Source organism: Symphalangus syndactylus, chromosome 12 (genome assembly GCF_028878055.3).
Source record: "Symphalangus syndactylus isolate Jambi chromosome 12, NHGRI_mSymSyn1-v2.1_pri, whole genome shotgun sequence".
Classification (NCBI taxonomy): Eukaryota; Metazoa; Chordata; class Mammalia; order Primates; family Hylobatidae; genus Symphalangus; species Symphalangus syndactylus.
The window spans coordinates 24,542,007-24,555,648 of NC_072441.2; the positions used below are offsets into that span (position 1 = coordinate 24,542,007).

The following is a 13,642-nucleotide window of genomic DNA, read 5'->3' on the forward strand; positions in this document are numbered from 1 at the left end:
GAGCCACTGCGTCCGGCCCCTATTTAATGACTTCTAAATGCAAGTTCCTTTTCTTCTAAATATAGATAAGAAAGAAGAAAAAAGAAGGCATTCAAGATCAAGATCACGTTCTAGGAGGAGGAGGACTCCCTCATCTTCTAGACACAGGTTAGATTGCTTTTTAGTCAATTATACCTTAGACAAAGATAATTTATATATGTCACATCTTTTTTAATTTGCTATTAATCTGTTATCCTCTGGTTAAAGTGTTTTAGTAACCTCTGCTGTTAGTGTGTGAATGACTGTTCACACATGTAAAAAGTAAGAAAAGGTACAGACGAAATAGATGATTTATACTTTAAAACCCCCAAAAATTCAGAGGTGGTAGGAAAGCCTTGGAACTAGAGCAACAAAATGAAAAATAATTGATTCATTGAATTATACAAGTTTCCAAATACTTGTATTTGTTATCTAGTGTCAAAAAATGACATCTGGTAATATCACCTTAGATCTCATCAGTAAAACGCAAGTACTAGGAATCTGGCATGCTCACAGCAATGGAGTCATTTTCCAAAATTTAATTTTCTCAGATTTTTTTGTTTGTTTGTTTTTGGTTTTGTTTTTTTTTGTTTTTTTTTTTTTGAGACGGAGCATGTCACCCAGGCTGGAGTACAGTGGCGCAATCTCGGCTCACTGCAAGCTCCGCCTCCCAGGTTCACACCATTCTCCTGCCTCAGCCTCTCCAAGTAGCTGGGACTACAGACGCCCGCCACCACGCCCGGCTAATTTTTTGTATTTTTAGTAGAGACGGGGTTTCACCGTGGTCTCGATCTCCTGACCTCGTGATCCGCCCGCCTCGGCCTCCCAAAGTGCTGGGATTACAAGCGTGAGCCACTGTGCCCGGCATTTTCTCAGATTTTTATCATTGGCAACAGATTCATCTGTTTTCCTTATATAATAGACTTCATTTATTTTTCAAAAAATTGTCTGCCAAATACTCAAGTCTGAATAATCATAATTGTAGATTCTCAAAGGTGATAATGAAAAAGCAGTTAGTTCAGCTCCTAACTCACACAGGTGTTTTCCTTAATATAGCCATTATACTTCATAAGCATCAGAAGTGACTTATGCATACTTTCCATTTCCACACAGAATATTACTCAAGAGACTAGATTTAATCCTGCTACTATGTTAATAGTACTGAAGGGGGATTTAATAAAATTAACTTTACTGCTTCATCAAATACATCTTTATAAAAGTGGCATTATTTTTTTCTTTTACTGCAAGCGCATACAGAAATGCCAGTGAAGAAGGTGGTGACTCCTAGGGCAGTTCAATAGCCCCTACGTTGATTTGTGTTGAAGAGTTCAGTATTTTTACCCACTATGGCTTTTGTGACATTGGTGCAAACGTCAATACAGTGGAAAAGGCAATATTTGTTATTATTTTGAAAATAATTTTGACCTTATGGACCCCATAAAAGGGTCTTAGAGCATCTGCGCAAACGACAATATGAAAGCCATTGCCCTAGGTTATTCACCAACTATTTCAGCCATTCTTCGATTTTCTTAATTTCCAAACTCAATCCTAATTGACCTTAATTGCATCCTAGTTCTAGTCAGAACCTTTTAGGGTTGACATTCAGAACTAGGATGTTCCAGTTGTGGTCATTTACTTCAGCTAGTTTCAGCTTCACTTTACATACCCCTCCACCACTGGACTTTTTTTTTTTTTTTGAAACGGAGTCTCACTCTTGTTGCCCAGCCTGGAGTGCAATGGCACGATCTTGACTCACCACAACTTCCGTCTCCTGAGTTCAAGCGATTCTCCTGCCTCAGCCTCCCGAATAGCTGGGATTACAGGTGTGTGCCACCATGCCCGGCTAATTTTGTATTTTTAGTAGAGACTGGGTTTCTCCATGTTGGTCAGGCTCATCTCAAACCCGGGACCTCAGGTGATCCACCCACCTTGGCCTCCCAAAGTGCTGGGATTACAGCTGTGAGCCACCGTGCCCAGCCAGTCACCACTTGACTCTTAAACCTTCACTCCTGGGTTCATCTCTTCTGGAACCTAGTTCTGTCAGTTGTCTGCCTTTTCTTAGTGTCTGTTACCCCTTAGTTTTTACCAAAGGTTAGGTAAAACCATTTCTCCTGTTTATTGTCAGGATTTTTGAATGAGCAGTGTGACTTGAATCCTAGACTTTGTCACATCTCTATTAAAAGCACTTATAAAATATCTAAAAAGTAACATTTCTGTCTCAGATGACCTTTTCACTCTGTTTTTATTATCTTCTAATATCATTTTCTTATTTTAAGTCATTTCTTGGAGTATTACAGGGGTTATCCTGTATGCTATGTCTGTTTATTCCCTGTCACCCATCTTATCCCACTCTGTCTCATTCTTAGAGTTGTCTTTCAGAAACCCAAATGTAGATCATGTAACAGATACTGAGAAGCTCCTTATTGTCTTGATAAGGTGATAGATAAAACCTTAGAATGGCTTTCAGGGTTCTTTACTATTCTGTCTGGTTTATCTTTTTACACATGTCGTTTGCCACTCCAAAAGTTAAGGACTAATTGCCTCAACATACCATTTTCTTTATGTCTTCATGTTTCTGCTCACAATCCTTTCTGCCTAATGCTTTCCTACATCTTCATTTCCACCTTGAGGAGCTCCTTTTTCTTTCTTCAAGATACAATGCTTGCAGTCTTAATCTTCCATGACAGTGCCCTCATAGTTTAGTTTAACCTCTGCAATAGGATATACCTCATAATATGATGACTACAATTTATATGTGTTTCCCTTTACCGAACTCTTATTAAAAAGGAGAGCCTGGGCCGGGCGGGGCGGCTCACGCCTGTAGTCCCAGCACCTGGGGAGGCTGAGGTGGTTGGATCACGAGGTCAGGAGATTGAGACCAGCCTGGCCAACATAGTGAAACCCCATCTCTACTAAAAACACAAAAATCAGCTGGGTGTGGTGGCGCGCGCATCTGTAATCCCAGCTACTCGGGAGGCTGAGGCAGGGGAATCACTTGAATCCCGGAGGCGGGGATTGCAGTGAGCCAAGATCGCGCCACTGCACTCCAGCTTGGTGACAGCAAGACTCCGTCTTAAAAAAAAAAAAAAAAGGGAGAGCCTGTGTCTTTTTCTTTATATTAAATCTTACTGGGACTCTCTCATTTTAATATTAATTACTTTACTATGACCAGTGAAAAGTAGAAGTGAAATATTTCCCTGAATCCAGATACTTGTAATACATCGTAACAGAGATGATTGTTGTGGGTTGTGGTAACCCCCACCACACACACACACACACACACACACACACACACACACTCTCCACACCCCCCCAGGCTCAAGCTATCCTCCCACCCAAGTCTCCTGAGTAGCTGGGACTATAGGCATGCACCACCACACCTGGCTAATTTTTGCACCTCTTTTTTTTTTTTTTTAATGTAGAGACAGGGTTTTGCCATGTTGCCCAGGCTGGTCTTGAACTCCTGAGCTCGAGCTGTTTGCCCACCTCGGCCTCCCAAAGAGCTGGGGTGACAGATACAAGCCACTGAGTCCAGCCCAGTTGTAGTATCAAGCATCACACAGTGTTTTAAATGACCGTGACTTTCACAAGCTTTTTGACTTTATTAAAAATATGTTACACTAATCTCTTTTGCTGGCTGTTAAAAGCTCATATGAACTAGTAAGTGTAGAAGAGTGACTGTAGTACATTCCCCGTGAAAAACAACTGTTTAATCTCTTAAGGTTATGATTCTGATATTTTATATGCCTATATTTCTTTTTTTTTTTTTTTTTTTTTTTTTTTTTTTTTTTTTTTTTGAGACAGAGTCTTGCTCTGTCACCCAGGCTGGAGTGCAGTGGCGCGATCTCGGCTCACTGCAAGCTCCGCCTCCCGGGTTCACGCCATTCTCCTGCCTCAGCCTCTCCGAGTAGCTGGGACTACAGGCGCCCGCCACCACGCCCGGCTAATTTTTTTTTGTATTTTTCGTAGAGACGGGGTTTCACCGTGGTCTTGATCTCCTGACCTCGTGATCCGCCTGCCTCGGCCTCCCAAAGTGCTGGGATTACAAGTGTGAGCCACCGCGCCCGGCCTTTATATGCCTATATTTCATTCAAAGTATATTATTGGTGCCTTTTATTTAAATCAGGCAGTGTAGTAATTGCTCAAGAATACAGTCATGAAAAGACTTACTTCCCATGTCTTTGTGGAGCCTGTGGTAGGGTAGTTAAGTACATAAAAGCATCTTAGGATGTGGAGGTGTTATTGCAGGGAGTTGTTAGTAAATAGTTTCAAATATGGCTGAAAATAAAAGATTAAAATTAAAGTTAATTGAGTTCAATAACTCAAATAGTTTATTGAGGCATTACTATGGGTTTTGAGGCAGTTGTTTTAGGGAGTTAGGGCAACAGAAGCTATATTAGTACATCAGTAAGAGGAAAGAAGGACATCAATATTTAATGTACAGTCCCTCCGTATATGCAGGAGATTGGTTACAGATCCATCTATGCCAGAATCCATGCATACTCAAGTCCTCTGGAATCCACATATAGGAAAAGTCATTCCTGACTATACATGGGTTCCTCATCCTTCAAATACTGTTTTTAATCCACATTTGGTTGGTGGCAAAAAAAAAAATAATAATAATAAACTGTGTAGGTGGACCCATGCTGTTAAAGCTCATGTTATTCAAGGGTCACTTGTGTGTGCCTACACTAAGGCACCGAGCTAGACTCTGTTACTGCATTTAATCTTTGTCACTGTTTGGTGATGGAGGTGTTACTATCCTTGACTGCTGAAGTAACAAGGTCAGAGAGGTTAGATAATACTCTTAAGTTACCTGGCTTATAAATGAGAGCTTAACACAAGTCTTTAAGATGTCCATGCTCTCGTACCTTGAAAAGAAAAGTAGGCAGAAAATTTAGACTATATTTGAAATGTTGCACAGAAAGAAGTTGAATGGTCACTAGAAGTTAAGTGATCAAGACTAAGCAAAGGATTGCAACTTATTTTTAATGTTTAAAATAGAAGAGAATGGGCTGGGTGTGGTGGTGAGTGCCTATAATCCCAACTCTGGGAGGCCAAGGTGGGCTGGTGGCTTTAGCCCAGGAGTTCAACACCATCCTGGGCAACATGGCAAAACCCCGTCGCTTAAAAAATGGAGGAGAATGAGTTTAATGCAGTAGGGCGGATGACAACATCTAAAGGTTAATTGTGCTGCTTATGTCCTGCAAGAGCCAGGTCAGAACACAATGGATGGGGGCTTGGTGCAGGGAGTAGAGAAACAGATATGTCAGGGAAAAATGAGAGTAAAAGAGGCAGTTTATACAAATTGGATATATCTATAAAAGGTCCGCATTGCCTGGAGTTTCCTAAATTGTGGATTAAAGGAGTGGAATTTGTTTCAGAGAAAAATTTGGAATAGAAGATGGCAACACAATAAGTGGCTTCTCTTTATAAAATAGGAATAATAGTGGCATTTACTTTACGGACTTATGAGACCAATTTGTAGTTTATATATAGCATGATATAAGTATTTGATTTGTGATGAGGAAGGTTTAAGCTGCACTAATGAGGAATCAAATAAGAAATACATGCTAAAATGCTATATAATTGTATAAGATAATGCAAATAAGTCATATTTTTATTCTCCTTCATGATCTAGTAGTATTTTTAACCTTGGAGTTGTAAGTACAGTGGGCATAGAAGGACCTATCTGACAGGTTGAACAAATCATTAAAAGGTGAGGAATTCCAAGTGTTAAAAGGTATTACTAATTTCTAAGATGTTGAAGATGTTTGTTCTATGGGCTAGATAATAGCAGCAACTGGAAGGGAATTATCCCCCATTTAATTGTTTAGTCCGTATGTGTGAATCTTTGTCTGATACTAAGCACAAAATTTATAGTCGTTTTACATTTCTACGCATGTACTGGCTTCCTTTTACATTATTAGGCGGTCAAGAAGCAGATCGAGACGGCGGTCACATTCTAAGTCTAGGAGTCGGCGACGATCCAAAAGCCCAAGACGGAGAAGATCTCATTCCAGAGAAAGAGGTAGAAGGTCAAGGAGCACATCAAAAACAAGGTATAGCATTGGGTGAGAAAGCAAATTTTAGGGTTCCCAATACCCCTAGTACGGTGATACTTAGTAACAAAAGAGGTGGTTGGGGTGGGGGGCAGAGAAATAGGGCTAGACAGGGGAAGAAACTGTCAATATTTGAGTTTGAGGAGGCTGACATTTGTTTTCTGGTGCTTCCTTGTAAACTGAAACTTCATGTGAATGAGATCTGAAAAATGGAATGAAGTCCAGCCCTTACTGAATGAAATACAGCCCTTAGCTGAGGGCCTAAGTAAAATTTCTTAGTAGTAGGAATTGTTAGCTGTCCTGCTACCTTCTTTCATAAGAAACAGCTTAACGTTTTATTTCCATCTAAAAATACATTCAAAAACCAGTCTCTTCGTGTAGAGCCACTTTTAAATTAGTATGCCCCCAGTCATTTATAGTTGTGAGGCATACAATTTCACAGCATTTAATTTTGTTAGCAACTGCTTTTTATCTCTTGCTAAAACATTTATCTTAATTTTCTAGAAGCAACTCTATATTTGGCATTATTTTATTTATTTATATATTTAGTTAAATCATGTCATTAAAGTAAGTACAGCTGGGGACACAACATAACTTACTCTTGGGAAGCATAAAACTCAACTGATGAGAACAGAAGAGTGGGGGTAGCTTTACTATCATTGTTAAACCTGTATTGGGGCTTTTAGTCCTTATGTGCTACAGAGTGAATCAAACAAGGTAGATTAATAGAACAGTTATACAAAGGAATTAAGCATTTCTTTAAGGACTTTCTGATTACTAGGAGAGGAGTGATGGATTTAATTACAGGAGAGGAACTGTTAAATGATGATTGCTACTTGCTGATATTGGAAGAGGTTTGAGAATGACTCAAGTATTAAATTCTGAAAGATTTTACTAGACTCAACGGGGGCCATGCTTTCAGGTGGAGAATGCTGTTTCTTGAAATGACAACATTTTGATGTACTAGGACTAGAAAATGAGGTCAGAAAAATATAATGAGACAGATTGTGGAAGGCTTTGTTCACACTATGCACTTGATCCAGGAGGCAACTGGAATGGGTTGAAAATGGTGAACAGGGAATTAATATTTTCAGGTTTGTACTTTAAAAGATTTCTGACAGAGAGTACAGAATCAGTTTATGGAAGACATGACTGGGACCTACTAGGGGACTCTTCTAGTAATCTAGGAGTTAGATGATGAAGATTCGAATGAAGAGGGAACCGAGGATGACCAGAGAAGGGAAAAAAATGAAATACAGAATATAGAATGGAAAGATTAGCTTACAACGGTAAGAGAGGGATACTTGATTCCTAAAATTAGAGAATAGCTAAAGGGGGGGGGTTGTTTATGAGACTTCTCATTCAACAAATATATATCGTTTATCTACTCTTTGCTTAGAGTCTTGGGGAGAATGATGATCTTGGGGAAAAAATATTGTGAGGAGTAAAAATTTATAGGAATCTGTAAAAAAAAAAAAATTGAGTTATGGCTGTAGTCACAATCTGTTGATGTTTTCTAATAAGCCCTGAAAGTTCATAATATATAACAGCAGAAAAAGATAGAAGCTTGCTTGATCCATGATAGAGGTTGACATGGGATGTGTGTCTTGGAAGAATATTCATGATATTGATGGATTATTTTGGTAGTGCTCTGTGGGTTTTGGCCTGATAGGAGAGGTGGGTTGGGAAAGTGGTAATCAGCTGAGAGAAAAAGGAGTCTTGAGGAGCCTAGAGACAGCTAACTTATTGGTGTTTACCAAGCATATTTCAAGCCAACATCCTAGTTATTTTCTCACCCATAGTCTACTTTAGTCTGCTCGGGAGAAAACCTAGGAAAATAGGATTTTAAAAGAAGTTATTGTACTTCAGATATGCCACATAAAGTATTTTTAAAACAGTTTCTGTCAGAATAACATTTATGCTTTTAAGGACGGGATTAGATCTGATTATACTTTTGTGTTTGTAGTGCTATATAAATTGGCATCAGCTGAGTCTTCTAATGCATTCATAAATTGTGTTCATTTGTTAGAGACAAAAAGAAAGAAGACAAAGAAAAGAAACGTTCTAAAACACCACCAAAAAGTTACAGCACAGCCAGACGTTCTAGAAGTGCAAGCAGGTAAGGTGGCATTGTGAATTCTTGGCAATTATTTTTTTAACTTTGCTTCTAACAGTATCAGTACGCTGTCAATATGAAGTCTTTTCCAGAACATAAGTATTTCAGTGTTGAAAAAAGTTACATTTTGCCGTTATTGAAAGTTTTTAAAAGGCAATTTGTGAAGAATAATGTAGTTTATTTTTCTTTTTACTTAATATTTTATGGTCTAGAGTATATTTGAAGTAACATGGAATTCAAGAGAGGTGAGTTTTTCTCTTTATAGTTTAAGTTATAATGGCTAAACCATACCAAATTGTTCCATTAAGTAAGCTTATTATAGTAAGCTATATTTATCATCTGCATGTTAGTACTTGAGAATTTTTCTATCCCTTTTAATGATTGTTGAATTAATGGGAAGCCATTCAGGTTCTGGTTTGTGTCATTCTTAGACTAATTCTATCTTTAAGCCGTCAGTGAAAATTGAAACGTTGCAGACTTTACTGCACAAAAAGCACATTTTCATACTTAATTTGGGACTTGTATGATATTAGTAAGGGCTGGACTTCATTCCATTTCAGATCTCACTCACATGTTTTGCTGCAGTGCTTGTTTTATTCATCAGCATTACTTACATTCACTAGGAGGTTCATGCCATATAAAAAAAAAATAACTGAAATGTATAAAAGACCTAAATGTAAGAACCAAAACTATAAAACCTTTAGAAGGAAACAAAAGTGAATCTTTAAGACCATGAGCTTATTGGTTTCCTAGATATGACTTCAAAAGCATAAGCAACAGAAGAAAAGACAAATTTTGGAATTCGCCAAATTTAAAACATTTGTATTTCAAAGGATACTATCAAGAAAGTAAAAACCTAGAGTGCTAGATAGAAAATTTCTTTATATATTCTATATTAAGAACTCTTACAACTCAGCAATAGAAAGGCAACCCAATTTAAAAATGGCAAAGAATCCATAGCCATTACTCCAAAGGAGATATGCAAATATCTAGTAAGTACATAAAATCTGTTCAACATCATTAGTCACCAAGGAAATACAAACCAGACCACAGTGAGATATGTCACAGTCACTAGGATGGTTATAAATCAAAAAGACAGATGATCGCTGAGCCTGACAGATGATAGTAAGTGTTGATGAGGATGTGGAGAAATTAGAACCCTGTGCATTGCTAGTATGAATATAAACTGGTACAGGTGTTTTAGAAAACCGTCTGGCATTCCCTAAAAATGTTAAACATAGAGCTTTATGATCCACCAGTTATACTCCTGGGGAAAAATGAAAACATGTTCACAGAGAAGCTTTTACGTGAATGTTTGTGGCATTATTTCATAATAGCCAAAAAGTTAAATATCCATTAACAAATGGATAAACAGAATGGCATATCTATACAATTGAATATTTTTCAGCAATAAATAAGGTTGATACATGCTACAGTATGGATGGAACTTGCAAACATCCATGAAAGGCCGTGTATTGCATGATTCCTTTTATATGAAATGCCCAGAATAGGCAAATCCATAAAGATACCAAGTAAATTACTGATTGCCGGGGAGATAGGGAGGATTGGAGTGATAACTAAAGGGTAGGGAGTTTTTGGGGTGATGAAAATTTTCTTAAAAACTAAATTTTTAAGAATGAAAATGAAACCAAATATAAGTACAGAAGGAAATGCTGAATCAGGCCTGAGGGATAGGTGGCAAAAAGATAGAAAAGATGGAAAGTACTACATGTATTTTCTTACCTTAAAAACTGTTGAAGCTTTTTTTTTTTTTACCTGTTGCTTTATATAATGTACTTGTAAGTGCCTTCTCATGCTGTATTATTGGATCACTCATAAATTAAGGCATCTTCTGTGAGTTATTAAATACCCACTGTTTGTAGTTGTGCTACAGTCTGTTGAAGGACACGGAAATGTAATATAAAATATTTCTTCCGTCTAGAGAATTTGGAGTTTCAGTTACATAAGACAGTAGCAAAAAGTATAAGGTGCACAGTCGTGACAATGTTTGATAAGTGAATGCTCAGATATGTGTAATGTTTCCAGGACAAGGGTCACAGAGGGCTATATAAGTAGAAAAAAAGCTTCATTTGGAAACTAGACAACTAAGTACAGGGTTTTTTAAGTCTGATAACTTTTGAGAATCAGGAACAGAATTTTTTTTTTAAGTTACAGTAAAAAGTAGGGGAAGGCTGTATATCGGCTGTGTATCTTCAAAGTAATTGGTGAAAGCAGGGTTGTTGGGGGACTGCGGGGGGCGATTTTGCTAGAGTATAAGGTTTCTACCTTTCCACTAACTAGTTCTCTGAATTTCATCTAATGATTTAAAGGTGAATGTGGGGATGTTTTATTAGTAACTACCTTCTGTATCACATTGAATTATTCTGTACTTACTCTGAACACTGAATGTTTGAACCAAAAACTAACTTCTTTTATAGTTTACTTCACACGTCGCCCCTCTCGCATTAGTTTTGTTAAATCAGTTTTTTCTCAAGCTTAATATTTCTAACATTTTGTCAGCAATTAAAAGAATTGCTAGAAATTAGGAGTTTTCTTGAGGATAGTAAAGGGAAAGATGCATGGTTTGCAGATGATTATATTACTCATTTAATTGTTTAGCTTATACCAGTATTGTGAAACAATCTCTCATTTTTCTGTTTTTTTTGAGACAGGGTCTCTCTCTGTTGCCCAGGCTGGAGTGCAGTGGCCCTATCACAACTCACTCCAGCTTCAACCTCCCCAGGCTCAAGTGATCTTCCTGCCTCTCCCTCCTGAGTAGCTGGGACTACAGGCTTGCACCACCACACCTGGCTAATTTTTTTGTATTTTTTGTAGAGACAGAATTTCACCATGTTGCCCAGGCTGGTCTGGAACTCCTGGGCTCAGGCAGTCCCCTCACCTCAGCCTGCCAAAGTGCTGGGATTACAGGCGTGAGCCACTATACCTGGCCACATCTTTCATTGTTAGAATCATCTATGATGTGTTTGCATTTTTTAAGATCACACTGTATTTTAAAACCTAGTTTGCACATTTGTGATTCTAGAGAGAGACGACGACGAAGAAGCAGGAGTGGAACAAGATCTCCTAAAAAGCCTCGGTCTCCTAAAAGAAAATTGTCTCGCTCACCATCCCCTAGGAGGTAAGAATGTTAATCATTTAGATGTATTTTTTATATTTTTCAGAGGTTTTTCATTTTAAAACTGTCCGGTAGTTTTCAGCAGTTACAGTTCTTAAGAATGTTTTAATGTATTCTCTTTCTGACTTGTGACTTAAACACCATTAAGGATTCAACATTTTAGTCCTATAAACAAGTTAGTTTTGTAGCCTATGTTACTTGTGTGCTTTGACCAGCCAAGGTTTTGAAGTTGGATCTTTGCTGTACTACTTATATCCTGTGAAGTTGAGTCAGGCTCATCATCTAAACAAGTTAAACCTGTTGCTGTACATTTTACTGTCATTCTAGACATAAAAAGGAGAAGAAGAAAGATAAAGACAAAGAAAGAAGCAGGGATGAAAGAGAACGATCAACAAGCAAGAAGAAGAAGAGTAAAGATAAGGAAAAGGACCGGGAAAGAAAATCAGAGAGTGATAAAGATGTAAAAGTATGTTTACAAATTGATTTATTTTTATATTTGGGTTGATGTTGGTACTTTCAGAAGTTATTTTTCTTTGGAGAAGTTTACTTTTATTATTCTCCTTGGCAAAGCAGGTTACACGGGATTATGATGAAGAGGAACAGGGGTATGACAGTGAGAAAGAGAAAAAAGAAGAGAAGAAACCAATAGACACAGGTTCCCCTAAAACAAAGGAATGTTCTGTGGAAAAGGGAACTGTTGATTCACTAAGAGAATCCAAAGTGAATGGGGATGATCATCATGAAGAAGATATGGATATGAGTGACTGAATATTGCCTCTGAGGGAATCCAACTGTATACCTGCATCAGTGTCATTCCTTTGTGTGATTTCTTAATGCTGTATTTGTTCATCTCAAACCTAGATGTATACAGCTCTGAGTTATAAATGGTTATAAAGCTCCTGTTACTGATATTAGTTATTTACATCAAAAAGCTTTTAGAAAATGGTACGAGGTAACCAATTCTTGTCATGGTGAAATCTGATTGAGTAACCAAGCAGTTTTACTATTCTGGTGCTGCTTCATAACAAAAATGAAAAGCTGCATGCATCTACAGCAGGCATGGATTGTTTATGTCGTATGATATCCTTTATTAAGTAAGTTCACTTATAGTATTTCTATAATTTGATTCATTGCCGTAATAGAGCCATGTAGGAAATGCACTGATTGCATGTTATTGTGGCAAGAATATCCTAAATATCATTAAAATCCTCCAACATGATGGATCTACTTATGGTCTTGTTCGTTGACATGACAAATTAACATTCTTATAGTTACATCTGGAAATGAGCATTTGAAATAGATAATCCTTTAAGCCTTGTGGCAAAATTTTTGTGGCTTTTGTTTAACTTTGAAAGGTTATTATGCACTAACCTTTTTTGGTGGCTAATTAGGGTTTAAATACAGAAACAAAATTTCAAATAAAACTGTCTTTGGCAGTGAGTAAATAGCATATTTTGAAGTAGAGTTGTATACTTTTTCATAAGATGTTTGGGAATTTTTTTCCTGAAGTAATAATTTATTCCACATTTACATCAGTGAAAGCTATCTACCTATCCTGAGTCTATCTATCTATCTTAAAGGAAAAAAAGAAAAAAAAAAAAAAACTTATCTCTTGCCCTTATTTTGAATTTTCCACTCTTTCATTAATTTGTTTTAAGCTCCATGTTGGAAAAAAGGGGTAGTGCATTTTAAATTGACCTTCATAGGCTTTTAAAATAAGACAAATCTACTTGATAATGTACCTTTATTTGATCTCAAGTTGTATAAAACCAATAAATTTGTGTTACTGCAGTAGTAATCTTATGCACACGGTGATTTCATGTTATATATGCAAAGTAGTTAGGCAACTGTTTTCTTAGTTACAGAAGTTTCAAGCTTCACTTTTGTGCAGTAGAAACAAAAGTAGGCTATAGTCTGTGCCATGTTGATGTACAGTTTCTGAAATTGTTTTACAAGACTTTGATAATAAAACCCTTAAACTTATGTTCATGTTCCTGTAAAACCGTATTTGTATTTATTTACGCTATTGAATGTATGACATTTACCTCATTCATTTTACAAATTCTTTCCCTTTCTGTCCACGTCTCAGTATAGTAAAAAGAGGAAGTCTATCACTGTAGTGATAATTGCCATCAAAATAGTCTTTTCTTAGCTTAGTATCATTTTATTGCTTATTTTTTGTGTGGGAATGGGGTTGGACAAAGCAATGAACTTTAGTATAAATAAATCCCACCTATATCTAGCAAATTTATATTTTTGGTGAAATATAGATATTTGCCTTTTCTGGAGTAGTATAGAAGCTGTCGATAT

The 13,642-nt window shown here is 37.2% G+C and overlaps 1 protein-coding gene across 13 annotated transcripts in view; it reads left to right on the top strand.

The window, feature by feature from the left end:
• The window catches only part of SRSF11 (serine and arginine rich splicing factor 11), a 49,070-nt gene extending 35,755 nt beyond the window's left edge, over positions 1-13,315 (top strand). For 4 of the 13 annotated variants that reach the window (XM_063625298.1, XM_063625299.1, XM_063625300.1 and 1 more), the window contains 6 exons: positions 66-147; positions 5,949-6,080; positions 8,110-8,199; positions 11,240-11,335; positions 11,660-11,798; positions 11,903-13,315. In XM_063625298.1, the coding sequence (XP_063481368.1) occupies positions 66-147; positions 5,949-6,080; positions 8,110-8,199; positions 11,240-11,335; positions 11,660-11,798; positions 11,903-12,100 (737 nt within the window). In that variant the 3' untranslated portion in view covers positions 12,101-13,315. Of the gene's footprint in view, positions 1-65; positions 148-5,948; positions 6,081-8,109; positions 8,200-11,218; positions 11,336-11,659; positions 11,799-11,902 lie in introns of all 13 variants that reach the window. The other 9 variants (XM_063625301.1, XM_063625302.1, XM_063625303.1 and 6 more) reach the window with 3 other exon arrangements.
• The last annotated feature ends 327 nt before the right edge of the window (positions 13,316-13,642 follow it).